The sequence below is a fragment of the Leptopilina boulardi genome, unplaced genomic scaffold (assembly GCF_019393585.1).
Source record: "Leptopilina boulardi isolate dan_hultmark-lab unplaced genomic scaffold, ZJU_Lbou_2.1 LbouV2_408, whole genome shotgun sequence".
Classification (NCBI taxonomy): domain Eukaryota; kingdom Metazoa; phylum Arthropoda; class Insecta; order Hymenoptera; family Figitidae; genus Leptopilina; species Leptopilina boulardi.
The window spans coordinates 82,224-99,387 of NW_026137983.1; the positions used below are offsets into that span (position 1 = coordinate 82,224).

The 17,164-nt window shown below is 26.3% G+C and overlaps 2 protein-coding genes across 2 annotated transcripts in view; both read right to left on the bottom strand.

Annotated features, from left to right (window-relative positions):
• The window catches only part of LOC127289379 (uncharacterized), a 33,573-nt gene that overhangs the window by 9,696 nt on the left and 6,713 nt on the right, over positions 1 to 17,164 (bottom strand). Inside the window, exons 2-6 of the mRNA XM_051317290.1 lie at positions 1,937 to 2,457; positions 1,378 to 1,686; positions 1,139 to 1,301; positions 818 to 1,026; positions 647 to 736 (exon numbers count right to left, since the gene is read on the bottom strand). Of these exons, the coding sequence (XP_051173247.1) occupies positions 647 to 736; positions 818 to 1,026; positions 1,139 to 1,301; positions 1,378 to 1,686; positions 1,937 to 2,457 (1,292 nt within the window). The remainder of the gene's footprint in view (positions 1 to 646; positions 737 to 817; positions 1,027 to 1,138; positions 1,302 to 1,377; positions 1,687 to 1,936; positions 2,458 to 17,164) is intronic.
• Positions 6,173 to 8,119, bottom strand: LOC127289390 (elongation of very long chain fatty acids protein 4-like). The gene is made up of 4 exons (XM_051317310.1): positions 7,945 to 8,119; positions 7,386 to 7,654; positions 6,976 to 7,278; positions 6,173 to 6,603 (listed from the first exon to the last, which is right to left on the bottom strand). The coding sequence occupies exons 1-4, from the start codon at positions 8,003 to 8,005 to the stop codon at positions 6,433 to 6,435; spliced, it is 804 nt and encodes a 267-aa protein (XP_051173267.1). The 5' UTR covers positions 8,006 to 8,119; the 3' UTR covers positions 6,173 to 6,432.

The window sequence follows — 17,164 nt, forward strand, 5'->3', positions numbered from 1 at the left end:
TTTTTAATTCCATTTTTATTTAGGCCAGTCAATAAAGACAAAAAAAGCCACTAATTGCTTACAGATTTTTCTAAACGGATTTTGGTAGTTTTGGGGTTTGCAAATTATGGGGCTTTTATACTACTTTTTGTCTTTATTAACTGGCCTAATTCAATTCTTTTGTATTCTTTGTTGCGATTAAATTTCACCTGAAAATAAATTCTAATCTATTCCTTTTTAATATTTCGTTAACTTTTCAATTCTTTTTAATTGCAAAATACCCATAGGTCTGATTTTAAGTATCTTTAAAATTAAGTATTTTAGATACAGTTGACATAGGTTCAAATTTTCAGTACTATTTTTTTCTACATTAAATTTTAAAATGGTTTTAAAAAAATTTGAATGAAGCTTATTTTCAATTATTTCAAATGGATACAAAAGAATTGAACATACACTGAAAAAGGTATATTCTAGATTTAAGAATTTCTTCTTAAATAAGAAGAAATTTTATTTAAATTTTTATTTAAAAAGAAATTCTTAAATCTAGAATATAATTTTTTCAGTGTAAATAGAATTCAGAAGAATTAAAAAAATTCTTAATTCTTCTAAATTATTCTTGCCCTTCTTTCTGAGTGTAAAAAAAAAATTAGAAACAACAAATATTTACCATTTCTATAGCATCCTCGTTTGTTTTTGGTAATTGATCATCATTCACAAGTAACTCTCTTGCTTCCATTAAAGGTGAATATTGAGCTTTCTAACAAAAAGAAAAATAGCAGAATAATTATTTATTAATACTGTATATAATAGAATATCAAAGTTAGAAATTTTAACATACTTTTATTTTGTAATAATTTGACGTATCTTGAAAAACGATCATTTTATGTGATTTCACTCGAGTAAATTCTTCCAATGTTTTAAATGGTACATTTGTGTCAATAATCGTTAACTTACTGGCAAAAATAGCAGAATAGATGGACCAAATATAAAATGAAAAAATAATAATAGAAATGTAAAATATCCTCAGTGGTGTCACACGTGAAATACCTTAAGAGAAAAATTTACATTAATATAAATTTAAAAAGTAAACTTTTTCTTCTTTAAAGAATAAAAAAAATAAATAAATGAATTTGTATTTTATTCTTTTTGCGTGTGTTACTTGGCAAATCTTGATGCAGAAGAATTCTGCAAATATGAAAAACACTATCAGCATCATATGTCTCTTGAAAATGAATGATGGAGTTATTGTTGAAAAATACACTAATCATTTGAATTATTATAAAGAATAATAATAATGCTAACCAAGCTGAAATGGTAAAAGGCTGAAAGAAAATATTAGTTAATTATTTTTTTTTTTTATTTTTTTTTTTTTTAATAAAAAGAAATGTTTTCTTTTACCTGAAAATATCCAGTCCATGAAACACGTACTTTAATTTCTGGTGTTTTTATAAGAATAACGTACTCTGCTCTATCAATTGTTACAGTATAATCAACAACAGATAATCCTTCTGGTAAATAGCTAAACCATCCTAGTGCTATGTCAATTTCATTGTTAATAATTAATTCTATTGCACCACTCCAAGTTTTGTTATTTTCATAGAAAATTCCATGCTCCTCTTCTTCTTTAATTATATTAAATTGGAAATTTCCCACTTTTTCAAAAGCTTTTATTAATTTTGGAAAATATTCTCCAATAGTTTTAGATTCCTGTCATCAACAAAGTAAAGATATTACGATATATATATTTAAAATAAAAGGCATTCTCTGAGAAAAAAGCTACCGCAAAATTATAAAGTTATTGAATTAATTTATAGTTTTTTAAAAAGAAACATTATTTACAAATTAAAATGCATAAAGTTTTATTATAAAAATAACTTTGTCGAGGTAATTGTAATTAATTGTAAAATTGAAAATATTTTAATCACAAACTATATTTGAATCAGTCACATACGCTTACTTTTATTATTGCAGTACGTAAAACTTTTTCCATAAGTGTTTTTCTATTGCCAATCAATAATTTGCTGGATATTTCATTAAATCTTGGACTTCTTTTAGGTTCCCAAGTTGCTCTTGGTATAATTTTAATTGATGTGTCATTAATGGAGTGCCATTCTTGAATTGTAACATTTTTCCCACACTTGACTAGAATTGAAACACCTTCACTTAATCCAAATGGATTTTCAATTGGATTTAAACAGATATTTGTATAAATTTTTCCATAATGTTCCATAAATATAACAAAATTGATAACTTCAGTTCGTCTTAATAATTTTATGTATTTCTTCATTTCGTCAAAATCGTTTATATAAGCTAAAATAAAAACACTCATCGCATATTTGTCTTTTCTTAATCCTTTAAAATTATGAAATCTATTGTCAGTTAAATTTGATATAATACGTAAATTTATATCCGAAACAGGAATGTTCTTTTTAAAAAGTAGCACTTGTATTTGGAAAATTAAATTCTTTTGCATTAAATCTGAAAATAAAAAAATAACATTATATTCACATTTTCATGTTTATATATATGTAGACAATTCCTGAAATATTTATTAATTATTTTCGATTTCTCCTTTCGATAAAATTAATAATAGGTATCGTTAATTATTTGCGTACTAATTTTGACGAGACGGAGGAATAAGCTCCTATAATTGAATTTTCATTTGACAGAGAATTTCATTAGGATTTAGAATTTATTCTGAATTTTTATTTCTTTGAATTATTATTTAACAGAAATTCCATTTAAGGGTATGTGGGCAAAGGACATTTTTTTGTGGTTTGAAAATTTATCTGAAATAAAAAATGATTTCGGGTTAAAATTTTGGAAAAATTATTTTGTTTGATACAAGGAATCTCGCTGTTTTACTCATTTACTAAAACTTAACGCAAAAATAATAAAAATAAAGCAATAAATAGTAAAATAATGTATTTAATCGTAGTTCATTGAGTGGCCACTTGCTCGAATTGGCGTTGTTTACTGGAGCATTGACACACTCAAGCAACGTCTGTGTATGCGCCGCCGCATGTTTCTTTTCATTTTCGTTTAAAAATGTCACTTTTTAAACTTCATTTTTTAATAATTTAAGTCAAAATTATGTATTTTTTCGGAGAACAGCGAGATTCCTTGTACCCTAATCTATCATCCCTCAAAATTTTATCTTTTTTCATTTTAGAGTGAAATGTATATACTACCAAAACACATTTTCCCATACTAGGTCACGTGGGAGGTTCCCACATACCCTTAAGGCCATGTGGGCAAAGAACGTTTTTTTGTGGTTTCTAACTTTCTTTGAAATAAATAATGATTTTGGGTTAAAATATTGAAGACTTGATAAAGGAGGGTGCAAAGCATAAGGCTGTTCTACTCATCCATACTATGAAACGAGTAGATATTCAAATTAGGCAAGAGCAAGACATTCTTATGTTATTTTCATGGACAGAAGAGAGAAGATGATTGCGTTAAATTTTTAGACGAAAAGGGTCTTATGATATTTTCCTTAGACAGAAAAGAAAAAAAGATTTCAAACAAAGACATTCTTATGTTATTTCTTTGTGATAGATGAAGAAAGAAAAGCGTTAAATTTTTGCGTTAGATGACAGAAAGAATCTTATGTTGTTTTGCTTGAAATAGAGTGAGGTAGGCAATCCTTCTGACTTCGGCTTCCCCTCTTGTGATTGTTCCGTATATACACTGAAAAACTTTTGGGGCAGCTGCTCTCCCAATCGAAAAATTTCTATATTCAGTTAACTTCACTCATATAAAAACTCATGATAAATATTGAGTATGAAGTTAACTGAATATAGAAATTTTTCGATTAGGAGAGCAGCTGCCCCAAAAGTTTTTCAGTGTACCTGACTTTTTGTATGTCAACCGTCATTAAAAGGGGTCTATTGTTTTCTAGAATTTTATTGAACGTTGATTTAAAAATTTTCATTTTAAGTTTTATATTAACGTATGATTAACTAAGTAGTAAAGAAATAAAAAATAAAATAAAATTTTTATGTTAGAATTGAAAAATTTATTTAACCCTTTAAGGTGCAAATTAACTATCGTAATAATAATTTCTCATCATATATCATATTTAAAGTTTTTGCGATGCTGATTACGAATATGATGTCCGTTTTTAAAAATCCAAAATGGCGGATTTAATATGGCGACCCAAAATTCAAATATTCATCTCCCACACAGCACAACATCTTACACCAGGCCTACAGCAGGCTTACATGTAAGGTTTGTAAGGTAACATCGTAAGCCCATAGTAGACTTACAGTAAACCTAAAATGTCCGCCTTACAGTAAGCTTACATGGTAGGGTCGAGGTAAGCTTACATGGTAGGGTCGAGGTAAGCTTACACGGTAAGGTCGAGGTAAGCTTACACGGTAAGGTCGAGGTAAGCTTACATGGTAGGGTCGAGGTAAGCTTACATGGTAGGGTCGAGGTAAGCTTACACGGTAAGGTCGAGGTAAGCTTATGAGTAAAGGCTGTGGTAAGGTTATTATTAAGTTGTAAGGTTGAGGTAAGGTTGTGGTAAGCTTACAAGGTAAGGCAAGTTATATTCAAATAATAATATTAATAATAAATAAATATTCAATAAAAAAATTTTTCTTTTGCCTTATTCTATTTTGGGAACCTATCATTTCGCAGAAAGTTTTGAAAACAAATTTGGGAGGAGTAGGATTCGAACCCGGGACCGAAGTATATACCTAACAACCTAACCAACTGAGGTAAACGGGGAACTGACAATGAGAAAAGTAATCTTGCTTTTAAGGAGTTGATTATCTTCTTGGTTCCACTTTAAAAGTAAGATTACTTTTCTCATTGTCAGTTCCCCGTTTAGCTCAGTTGGTTAGGTTGTTAGGTATATACTTCGGTCCCGGGTTCGAATCCTACTCCTCCCAAATTTGTTTTCAAAACTTTCTGCGAAATGATAGGTTCCCAAAATAGAATAAGGCAAAAGAAAAATTTTTTTATTGAATATTTATTTATTATTAATATTATTATTTGAATATAACTTGCCTTACCTTGTAAGCTTACCACAACCTTACCTCAACCTTACAACTTAATAATAACCTTACCACAGCCTTTACTCATAAGCTTACCTCGACCTTACCGTGTAAGCTTACCTCGACCCTACCATGTAAGCTTACCTCGACCCTACCATGTAAGCTTACCTCGACCCTACCATGTAAGCTTACCTCGACCTTACCGTGTAAGCTTACCTCAACCGTACCATGTATAAGCTTACCTCGACCCTACCATGTAAGCTTACTGTAAGGCGGACATTTTAGGTTTACTGTAAGTCTACTATGGGCTTACGATGTTACCTTACAAACCTTACATGTAAGCCTGCTGTAGGCCTGGTGTAAGATGTTGTGCTGTGTGGGCTGATTCGTTTAAAACAGTTTCGAAAGGGGTTTTCAGGGTCACCGATTACGAATATCATGTCTGTTTTTGCAAATTCAAAATGGCGGGTGTAATTTTAAAATTCACCGGAGCATTTTGAATCTCATTACATTACTTAGAGGTGTTCGAGAACGCTGATATTATGAATATAATATTAGATTTTAATAATTCAAAATGGCGGATCTAATACCACGACGAAAAAAATTTAATTAGTTTGGAATTTCTCGAAAGTTGTTATGTGAGTATTTTCGGCATTGCTAGTTGTGAATGAAAGTAAATATTTCTACCATTTAGGGAAGGTGTATAGATAAGTTGTAATAGATGGTATGGACTATTTCATTCATATAATAGTAAAATAATGTATTTAGTTGTAGTTCATTTATTGGCCACTTGCTCGAATTGGCGCTGTTTACTGGAGCACTGAACACTCAAGCAACGTCTGTGTATGCGGCGCCATGTTTCTTTTCATTTTCGTTTAAAAATTAAACTTTTTAAACTTAGTTTTTAATATTAATTTAATAAATTTAACACTTACTATAATTTTTTTTATTGTTTTCTAAATATTTTTTTTTTATTTTAAAGCATTTTAAATAAAATAAATAAACCTATAAATTAAAGAAGAAGGAGATAAAAGTAAACTCACAATCATGTTACATATATTTTAGGTACTAATATATTAATTTTGAATTATTTTTTGATTTAATTATAAGAGAATATATACTTTATAATATAATAATAAATATATTTTTTTTATAATTTTATAATAAATAATCTTGTAAAAAAGCTTGAGAGTAACTAATAGGTATATATATTACACGATGTTTTTTAAAAATTACAAAATCTTGAATCAAGATAATGGTGTTTTATTTTTGTTAGCATTAATGGCTACTCAAAAATGTCATTTGATTTTAATAAAGTTTCGCAACAATTTTTTAAAGTTAAATTATAAATTATTAAAAAAATAGTTAAAACTGTAACATATATGTCTATGGTGACATATGACATTGTGGCAATAATTTTCTTAAATGGGTTTAGCAGTAATAGAACCTTTCAATTTTTCTTTTTTATACTAATAATGTAAGTCTTTTTGTAAAAGCGATAAAATAAACAGAAATTGAAAATAACATTCACAAACATTGTATATACAAAAAATTTTGGCAACTTCTCACAGCCTGGTATCATGATAACTGAGATTTGTACAAGTACAATGACAAATTGACCCTGAAACAATAATACTATTAATCCAGAGATCCCATTAGCAAAATATTTAGTCGTTTCTTTACGTTTGAAAAATTCTAAATTTTTTGTAAGTTATGTTTAAAATAAAATTGTATTGTAATTTGTTCAAATTATAATTGGAAGAATGGCCCAATTCCAATTAAATAAAAAAAAAAAGGATTGAAAAATAATAATCTTAATTAAATTGTAAATATTCAAAATATGGAAATTAAAATTTTATGATTATATATGTAATTTACTAATAACAACTCTATACGCTATAGTTGTAAAAATAATACACAAATTTTTTAAATACAAAGAGCGCTCGATATTTTCAAACTTTAAGCAATAATTTATTGAAATTGTTATATTTACCATTTGTATGAGAGTCATGTAGCGTTTGAAAGAAATAATCATTTGTTTAATTGGACCTTCAAAATTACTAAGAAAGTAATAAAAGTACATTATCACATGAACAGAACAATTCAAAATTGGACCCAACATAACGACATCTACACTAATATATCTTGAAAATATTGAACTAATTATAAAGGTACTTAAATGATGGTATAAATGTAAAAATGTAACTTGATTATTTTTCTTTCGAAGTATAAAAACTACTGTTTCACTGAGATCAATAAGTTTTAAAAACATTCCTATATAAGCACATTTTACTATCTGAAATTATAATAAAATTATTAATATCATTTCATAATAAATTATATATTTTAGTATTGTGAATTATCTATAAATTAAAATAAGTTCACATTTAAAAAATAACGTACCATCATACTACAAGGATCTGTATTGTAAACAATGGGACGACATTCAAAACTACGAAGAAATGGATAGCAAAGTGATATGTTTATAACTATATACGCATTTGAAAAAATTTGAAACAGATTATAACATTTAATGTATGTATTTAGTTTATAGGCTGGTCGATTTTTCATGTAAGCTGGTGCCAATTTAAATACCATGAGTATATAGATCAACGTAATTATAATTAGATACCAAATGCTATTCATAAAAAACCAATCCCTTATTCGTGGATCTGAAAATTTGTCAAGAAAATATATATATATATATATAAATAATGGGGAAAAAATATATAGTAATTTTTACTAGTTATAAAGAAAAATCTAAACTATCAGAAACTTCTGCACATCTCTCGCAACTTTTGTTTCAGAAATAGAAAAAATTACTCCTGAAATAGTTAAGTTTACTCTGGAAATAATAAAAAATTGACAGAAATACGCAGAACTTGCGGTAAGTTTAGGATTTACTTTAGAAGTTGTACATAGTAAAAATTACTTTATTTTTTTTCTTATATTAATATCTTACCAGCCAATTCGTAGTAATAATAATTAATAATTTCCATTGGACCCATTTTGAAAGATTGCATAAATAATTATTTTAGAAAATTTTTTAACAATATGTCATTAATAAATTAAAGTATTATATAACATAATAAAAACAATAAAATTGTGTATCAACGTGAACTTCAAAAATAAGAATGATAGGCATGTTAACTTTAAAATAATTTAAATGTACATGTCATTAAAAATCACTTGACCTATTGCCAGTAGAATTCAGAATTAAGTATAAAAATGTTAAAACAATAATTGGAAATTTTCTTCCTTATATTGAGGAAGTATGCGATTTTCTTTTCACAATATTTTAATCTTATTTGACCTCACAAGAGTCGAAAAATTATATTTTAAAAATTTTCCTTATTTATGCATAAATATGAGTGAATTGAACATTATACATTATTGCCTCAATTGCAACGCAATTTGATTCAAATATATTACTCCTCTGTACTCGTCTAAAAAATATACGTAATTATAAATATCTAAAAAAAAATTATTATTCCCAACATTAATTTTTTTTAAACAATAAGGATTGTTTAACAATTATTGCTCTTTTGAATTTTCATTATATTTAAGGAGATTCTGTCGATAAACGAATAAACAAACAGATTTTGATAAAACTTGGTGTACTGCTAGATAAAATGCTTCTAAAATTATATGTATAGTTAAATTTTTGAAACCTATATAGGTTCTTGAGAAAAAAGTTATAATCGATTTATTTTTCAAATTATTTTCAAATTATTAAACAAAGAGATATTGAACAAATTTTGTATAGTTAAAGATAGATGTTATGAACTGATATTTTGACAAATTGCGATTCGGGAAGTTTAATATTCTGACAACTGCAAATTTGGAAAGTTAAATATTTTGACAACTGGAATTTCGGCAAATTCAATATTCTGACAATTGGAATTTGGGAAGTTAAATATTATGACAAATGAAAATTCGAGAAATTAGTTATTCTGACAACTGGAGTTTCGGAAAGTTAAATATTCGGACACATGAAAATTTGATAATTTCAATATTCTGACAAATGTAAACTCGGAAAGTTAGATATTATGGCAAATGAAAATTTGGGAAGTTAATTATTCAGGCAAATGGAGATTCGTTAAGTTAAATATTCTGAAAAATGGAGTGTTTGAAAGTTAAATATTCTAACACATTTAGATTAGGGAATTTAAACATTCTGACTAGTGGAGTTTTTGGGAATTAAGTATTCTGATCAGTGGACTTTCGGTTATACATAAATATTCGGAGAAATAAAGGTGCTTTTATTGGCGATTCAAACAGCTACACTAGCGCCACAGTTGAACTAATTTAGGCGTGACTCGCTCTAAAGCAGTCTCTGTTTTGACATTTTATTTCAAATTATTTAATTATTCTGATATTTTTATTGCGTTTGTAAAATTATTTTTAAGCGTTAAATAAAAAAAAATAATTTAAGGAGGTTCGGGGGATCATTTGAGGGGCAGGCAGGGAAGAGGGAGTACCAATGCTTCAGCATACGAATTTTAATTTCATACCAACATAATACCGTTAATGAAAATATGCATTTACTTTAATTCTATTGTATGAAACACACCTAATTTAATTTATTTAATTATATTTTAATATATTCTTGCATATAAATGTGTATAATTGTGAATTTATCGTTAAAATAATTTAAAAGAAATATAACATTTGACTGCAGTTGACTTGGCAACGCTGCATTTATTGTGTAGTGTTGGCTAACATGAGTAAAACTTTCGTTGTCTATTTTCATCTCAGTCCGTCGTAGGTTATCTCATTTCCTTTCTCGCTTACTCTGTCAGTGTATTTGCTGACAACTTCACATAGTATGCGCGTGTGTTGTCAAATGTCAATTGACAAACCTAACCCCAAATAAAATGCAAACATGGAAAGTGTTCTAAGGTATAAAGGCAGATTTATTAATAAAAAACAATTAGATAGGCGTGTTAAACAATTTTCTTTTTCAATTTAACACATTTTGTTTTTTATTACATTACATTTCGTATTTCAAATTATAAAATTACTTTAAACCATAGAATTGTTATTGCAAAAAATATATCTATTTATTAAATATAATTAATTTTTTTTCAATTAAATTAATAATTATGATTATCATAATCATAGCATTAAATTTTTTTAAATTAATTATCAAGATAAAAATTAATTGAAATAGCTAACATTGATCATTTTAATATCCATTAAGATTTGTTATTTATTTTTTTGTAATCGATTGTTAATAACTAAATTTATAAATTTTTGTAAAAAAATAAACCATTTTTTAACATTTTTTAAAATTTAATATATTAAGTTAAAATTGTTTTTTTTTCATAAAAACGTTTAAAATAAAAGTTTGTATTTTATTGTATTTTTGAATTCTCGCGGGTAAAGTCAACGCGTTGATCACATTACAGTGTTGCCGTCGTTTCAATGCCCCTGTCCGAAATACTGCTTGAATGCATGATTTCTAATTGATTTTTATTAATTATCTTTAAAACTATGCGGTGAAAATACAATATTATTAAATGTTTACAATCAGAAATGTTTCCGCTATTCAATTCAAAGTTTTTTAAAACAGTGTAACCTTTTTTTATGCACTTTTATTGATATTTTGTCTCACCTTAGAACACTATCCCATAAGAGCCTATGTATAAAATGTGAACTTTGACTTCAATTTTCTCAAAAAGTATACGGTAAATCATTTTCATACTTGGTGGAAAATTGAATGGCATCCCAGACATTAGGAAAAAAAATATTTCAAAATTTTTTAACCTTTTTCAAAATACCCCCGAACCTCCTTAAAACACATGGAGTGCTACAGAGCGAGTCACACCTAAATTAGTTCAACTGTGGCGCTAGTGTAGCTGTTTGAATCGCCAATACCTCAAATTTCGATCAGATGAACATTATTTCTGGATCGTGAAAATGCGTGAAAAGTCATTTTCACGGCGGGTATTTTTGAATTGTTTTAAACAAAAAATGTTTTTTTAAGAAATATAATATTAAAAATTGTTTAAATATGTAAAAACACTTTAAAATAGTGATAGAAAGATGATTTGATTGAAAAGTTTAGCAAATTTTGCTTTAAAACGTTTTCTGCTACAAGAAAGTGTAAAATGACGATGATTGTGAAATGGTTTGTACAGTGCTTCTTCCTTGTGAATGTCTCTCAGAGTTTTGTTTACGTTTTGTCGGTTCCTTTTAACTTGTAATAAATAATGAGTGCTGAAAATAAATCGGTAAGTTGAAATGTTTATTAAATAAATTTAAATTCAACCAATTGTTTCGAATAACTGAACGAAACTTAATTTATACAGAAAGTATTTCAGAGATGAGTGGAAAATTGATTTATAACCTCAAATTTATTCACTTACTTTTTGTGTTTTTAAATGTCAAGTTTTATAATTACTTATGATTTTCATAAGTAATTATAATTAATTTTCGAAACAATTAGTTGAATTTAAATTTATTTAATAAACATTTCAACTTACCGATTTATTTTCAGCACTCATTATTTATTACAAGATAAAAAGAACCGATAAAACATAAACAAAACTCTGAGAGACACTCACAAGGAAGAAGCACTGTACAAACCATTTCACAAACATCGTCATTTTACACTTTCTTGTAGCAGAAAACGTTTTAAAGCAAAATTTGCTAAACTTTTCAATCAAATCATCTTTCTATCACTATTTTAAAGTGTTTTTACATATTTAAACAATTTTTAATATTATATTTCTTAAAAAAACATTTTTTGTTTAAAACAATTCAAAAATATCCGCCGTGAAAATGACTTTTCACGGTCCAGAAATAATGTTCATCTGATCGAAATTTGAGGTATAAAAGCACCTTAAAAGCAGAATTCGGTTTTATGAAAATAAAAGATCTTATTACTTTTTTCAATTTTATCAACATATTTTGTTGATGATTATTATGAATATTTTAAAAAAAATTTTAATTTTTAAAAATTAACATGTTATAATAAGTATATTGTTATATTGATCAAAAAACATTTTTATATGCAAATTATCATATATTAATGTATTCAAATAATAAAATTTGCATGAGCAAATATTTAATTAAACAAAAAATTTGTATGTAAATATTATTTGAATTCGAATTTAAAAGAATATATGTGTAATAGAAATAAAATCGTCTAGACTAATAAGATACTGTCTGATTGTCTTAAGTAAACTCTGAGCGAATTTTATCAGGTTATTCGTTCAAGTTTGAGCACATTCATTACTATTATAACTAGCAACTTTGTCGTCCGCAAGCGGCCGACTACGTTGCTAGTGTGCATTAACCATATTTTTTATTCATTTTTTTCAAAAAAATTTAATATTAGAAATGTAAAAAAAAATTTCTTTATATTGGATCTACCACCCAAGTAGCACGGAATATTGCTTGAATGTCAAGCTGATATCAACCGGAAATATTTTTGTGACATTCAGGCGATATCATAATGTCCTTTTCACGGGGACATTCCTCCGTGATGTATCTATGTTACGGTCTTTCACACAAAAAATGTAACGCGTTACAAAACTTACATTCTACATTTATTAAACCTAAATAATTCTGTGGTACTTTACTTTCATCTAAATCTTCAAAAGACATTATTGCAACTCCTGCACTTTTTTTATTCCGATTATCGTTTTTACATGTCAAATTCTTTTCTTCACACATTCTTTTCATCTTCCGTTGCCGTAGAAAATTTTTTCTTCTTACATGACAAATTATTTTCTTGACGTACTTTCTTTTCATCTTGAGTTTCCATTGATATATTTCTTTTCCTACATGCCAAATTTTTATCCTTGCGTATTTTCTTTCCATCTTCAGTTTTTATAGATAATTTTTTTTTTGCATGTCAAATTTTTTTTGCGCTCTTTCTTTTTTATTTCTGTTTTATTACGATTACGTTTTCTCAATCTCTCATACTCCTGTCTTATTATTTACTGCTAATATGTAACTTCGCGCCTTGCCTTCCTTTTTCTTCCCTTCTCTTTAATTGCTCGATTTATCTTTTTATCATTTTCTTTACTCAGAAAATTTTTCATTGTTAAATATTCATGTGGTAAAATTTTGTTCACAGTATTATAAGTTGTACGAATTATTTTCTTTTCACTAGTGTCATTTAAAGAATGTTTAATTTTTAACTCTTGTGTTAATAGAACTCTGTTAATATTATTACTGGGAAAAGTATTAAAAACAGAACAATAGTTTAAAATATAATTTTTATGTTCCTGAGTTCAATTTATGAAAAGACGGTTCTAATCATTCTCTATTATCGAATTCCTATTGTGAGACGTTCTTACTGTCGGAAAATGATTTAAGCAATTATTTTCAAACATTGACTTAAAATGGTTTCTCATTTTGTTATTATCAGTTTCATAATTTACACGGTTTGGCATTACGTTAAATAATATAGATGTTGCAAATGTTATTGCATGTACTCCACACTCAACACTACCAAAAGGTTGTTGATCAACAGCTTCAAAAACTACTGTTGGTTTAAAAGGGAACAATCTAATTAAATATTTTATTTGCTGCACATTTAAACACCCCTTATTAAGGCTATCAAAAATATAAAGCCTTACTCTATAGTAATAGACATAAATTCAGTGACCATAATTGTTATTACCGCTAAAAAGTATTTAAATATGTTTATCACCGTCTCTAATTGGGACAATAAAATCAAGCATTTGTACATACAAAGCACTTTGCATATTAAAAAAAGAATTGGAATCTTTTCTTAATAAATCTTCAAATTTGTACATATGCATGTAATTTAACAATTTATATCTATTTTCAATAATTTTTAAATCTTTATCACTTAAAATAACATACTCTTTTATGTTGGCCATATTATACTTCGTTTAATTTTATTTTTGATTCATGAAAATCTAAATATCTTTAACCGTTTTGCTCACTTTCTCTAATATAACCAATTTTGCCTTTTATTAAATATAACCAATTTTTTCTTTAATTCAATACAACTAATTTTACCTTTTACTAAATATATCTAATTTTTCCTTTAATTCAATATAACCAATTTTTACTTTAATCCAATATAATTAATTTTGCCTTTTATCCAATAAAACTACCAAATATCCAAAAGAATGAGAAAACTATGAGTAACTATAAATCAGTAACTACTGATCAGCCAATAAGTGCAAAAAGGAAACTCTTATATGAGTAATCAGTAGTTCATTATAAATAACATATATACGTATTTATACCTGTATTAAAACCCCGGAACAAATACCACAAAAGAACCAACCATTGGACAATAGAACCTTTGTTAATGAGGATTAACTCTGAGGACCCAGGTAATAATTTCTTTTTTCACATTTATTATATAGAAAAATAAAGATGTACCAACCCTTGGCCAATAGAACCTTTGTTAATGAAGATTAACTCGGAGTACATAATGAAATGCAATAAAAAATTATAAAAATTTAAACTATTATTAAATTATGAGTGTTTTGAAACATTTGTTAACGTTATTTAATGCAAAACATATATATTTACAAAGTATGAAGCAGAATATTATTATTAAACAATTATTCATTATTTAATAATTAATAATAGGTGTCCCACTGTTTAACACAAACCTTAAAAACAAGAAAAATGTATCAAGTTCCAAAAACTTGAAATTTTATGGTAGTACCAAAAAGTGTCCAAAAATATATAAAATTGACATATTAATATCTCTTTAAAAAAAAGTGTCCCACTGTTTGTCACTCTCCCCTACATACATATATACATATAAATGAATTTTTTTTTATTTTTAAAACAAAAATGGAAGAAGATTAAGATTTTAGACGATGATGTTCTTATGTCATTTTCAATCATCTAGATAGAGAAACGCAATGTTAAACAAAGAAGTACTTATGTTATTGGCGATTCAAACAGCTACACTAGCGCCACAGTTGAACTAATTTAGGCGTGACTCGCTCTGTAGCACTCCATGTGTTTTAAATTATTTTTTTTTATTTAACGCTTAAAAATAATTTTACAAACGCAATAAAAATATCAGAATAATTAAATAATTTGAAATAAACTGTCAAAATAGAGACTGCTTTAGAGCGAGTCACGCCTAAATTAGTTCAACTGTGGCGCTAGTGTAGCTGTTTGAATCGCCAATATTTCTTGGTGTAAGAAAGAAAGGTATGCGTTACCTATTCAGTTTTACACTTTCTTTATAGCTTTTTCACGTGATAAAGGGAGAAAGAAATAATTACCTGGGTCCTCAGAGTTATTAATTAATCCTTCTTACTTGCAGGTCAAGCGAAGCCTCATTTGCAAAATAAAGGGGCAGACCACTTTTCGCCGCCAACTCATCCCCGTGTACCTGCTCAGCGGCAAATTTTCGTCCCCGTATGTTCCCCCACTACCGGCCGTACTGTACCCCTCCGTTCAGTTCATTTTGGGTAACAATTGAATTTTATTTGATTTTAAATTGAAAATTTTAATAAAATACATTTTTTTAGTATAAAATGTAGATATTCTTCAGATCTTCTTCAATTCAATTATTTAACAAATTTTGAACTAAAATAATTCTTCATTAAATTAATTATTTTTAATAATTTTAATGAAATTCATCACAAATTCAATTATTTCAAAATTATTTTTCAAATAAAATTTTTATAAAATTTAACAATTGTTTATAATTTTCAAAAAATATCGCAATAAAATTGAATTTTTTTCAAAAATTCCAATTCAAAATAAACTAAAATTAAATTATTACCCAAAATTTCAATTAAAATTTAATTATTATCCAAAATTTCAATTCAAAATCAAAGAAAATTCAATTATTTTCAAAAATTTTCAATTTAAAATCAAATAAAATTCAATTGTTACCCAAAATGAACTGAACGGAGGGGTACAGTACGGCCGGTAGTGGGGGAACATACGGGGACGAAAATTTGCCGCTGAGCAGGTACACGGGGATGAGTTGGCGGCGAATCGTGAATCGCCCAAATAAAGATATATCTTTCTCTCTCCATAACTTGTTCTTTTCTCTGTCACCGAAAACCCAGCAGGGGTCCGGACGGAATGAATGAATGAATGAATGAATACCAAGATTATTTTACTATTATAATTATTTAAAAATGATGAGAATTAATTAATATTCCATTAATATTTTCATAAATAATATGGTATTTATTTCATTTGTTCACATTTAATTTTTAGTATGTAATTTTTTTATTTTTTACTATCTAAAACAAAAAAAAATAAATTAATAAAAAAAATTGAATAAGAAAATTTAATGTAATTATTTTATTCTTTTTCTCATGATTAAATTTTTTGTGTTTTAGAAATAAACACAATTTTGTTTATAGATTTTATAAAATAAAAAACAAAAATTAAATATTAATAAATTATTAATACATATGTATAGTTTGTTAAGGATTAAAATTTTTTTAAACACGTATAAAAAGTTTAGATAAAAAAAGAAAAAAACTATAATTATATTTTATATATTCCAAAAATGACTTAAAAAAACTTTTACCTATAGTATGAAGATTTTTTAAATAAACAACAAATCGACTACAAATATTAACACTTTACACAAAAGAATATTTTGTTGAAAAATATTGAAAAATAAATTCAATATTAAATTCAATACTTGTATAAAAAAAAAAATTCTAAATTTATCTATAAAATAGTTTTTAAAAATCAGTCCAACAACATTTAACAGTATAATCATTAATTATAAATTAAAAATACTATAAAAGTCAAAAACAAAAAAAAAATATATAGAAATTAAAAATAAAATAGAATTAAATTAAGTATCAAATATATAGAAGTTAGAAATACAACAATTAATAAAATATTAAAATCGAAACTAAAATAAATAATTAAATTTTTTTAGTTGCGAGCACCGTAAATTTAAATAAAAAATTATTATAAAGCTTTATTGGTAACTGGCAAGTTGATATATTCACCATAATATTGCAGTGATGTTAAGTAAAATTAACGATAAATTAAAAATTAAAATTAATTAATGATGATAATAATAGTATTTAAATATATAATGGTAAAATTAATAATTTAAATATTAATAACCTAATATTGTGTAAAAAGTAATTTAAAAAAAAAATTAAATAAAATTAATATTTAAATATGAGGCAAAATTTCTGAAGTAATCCTCTAATGTTCATTTTTTCAAAAATGTCGAA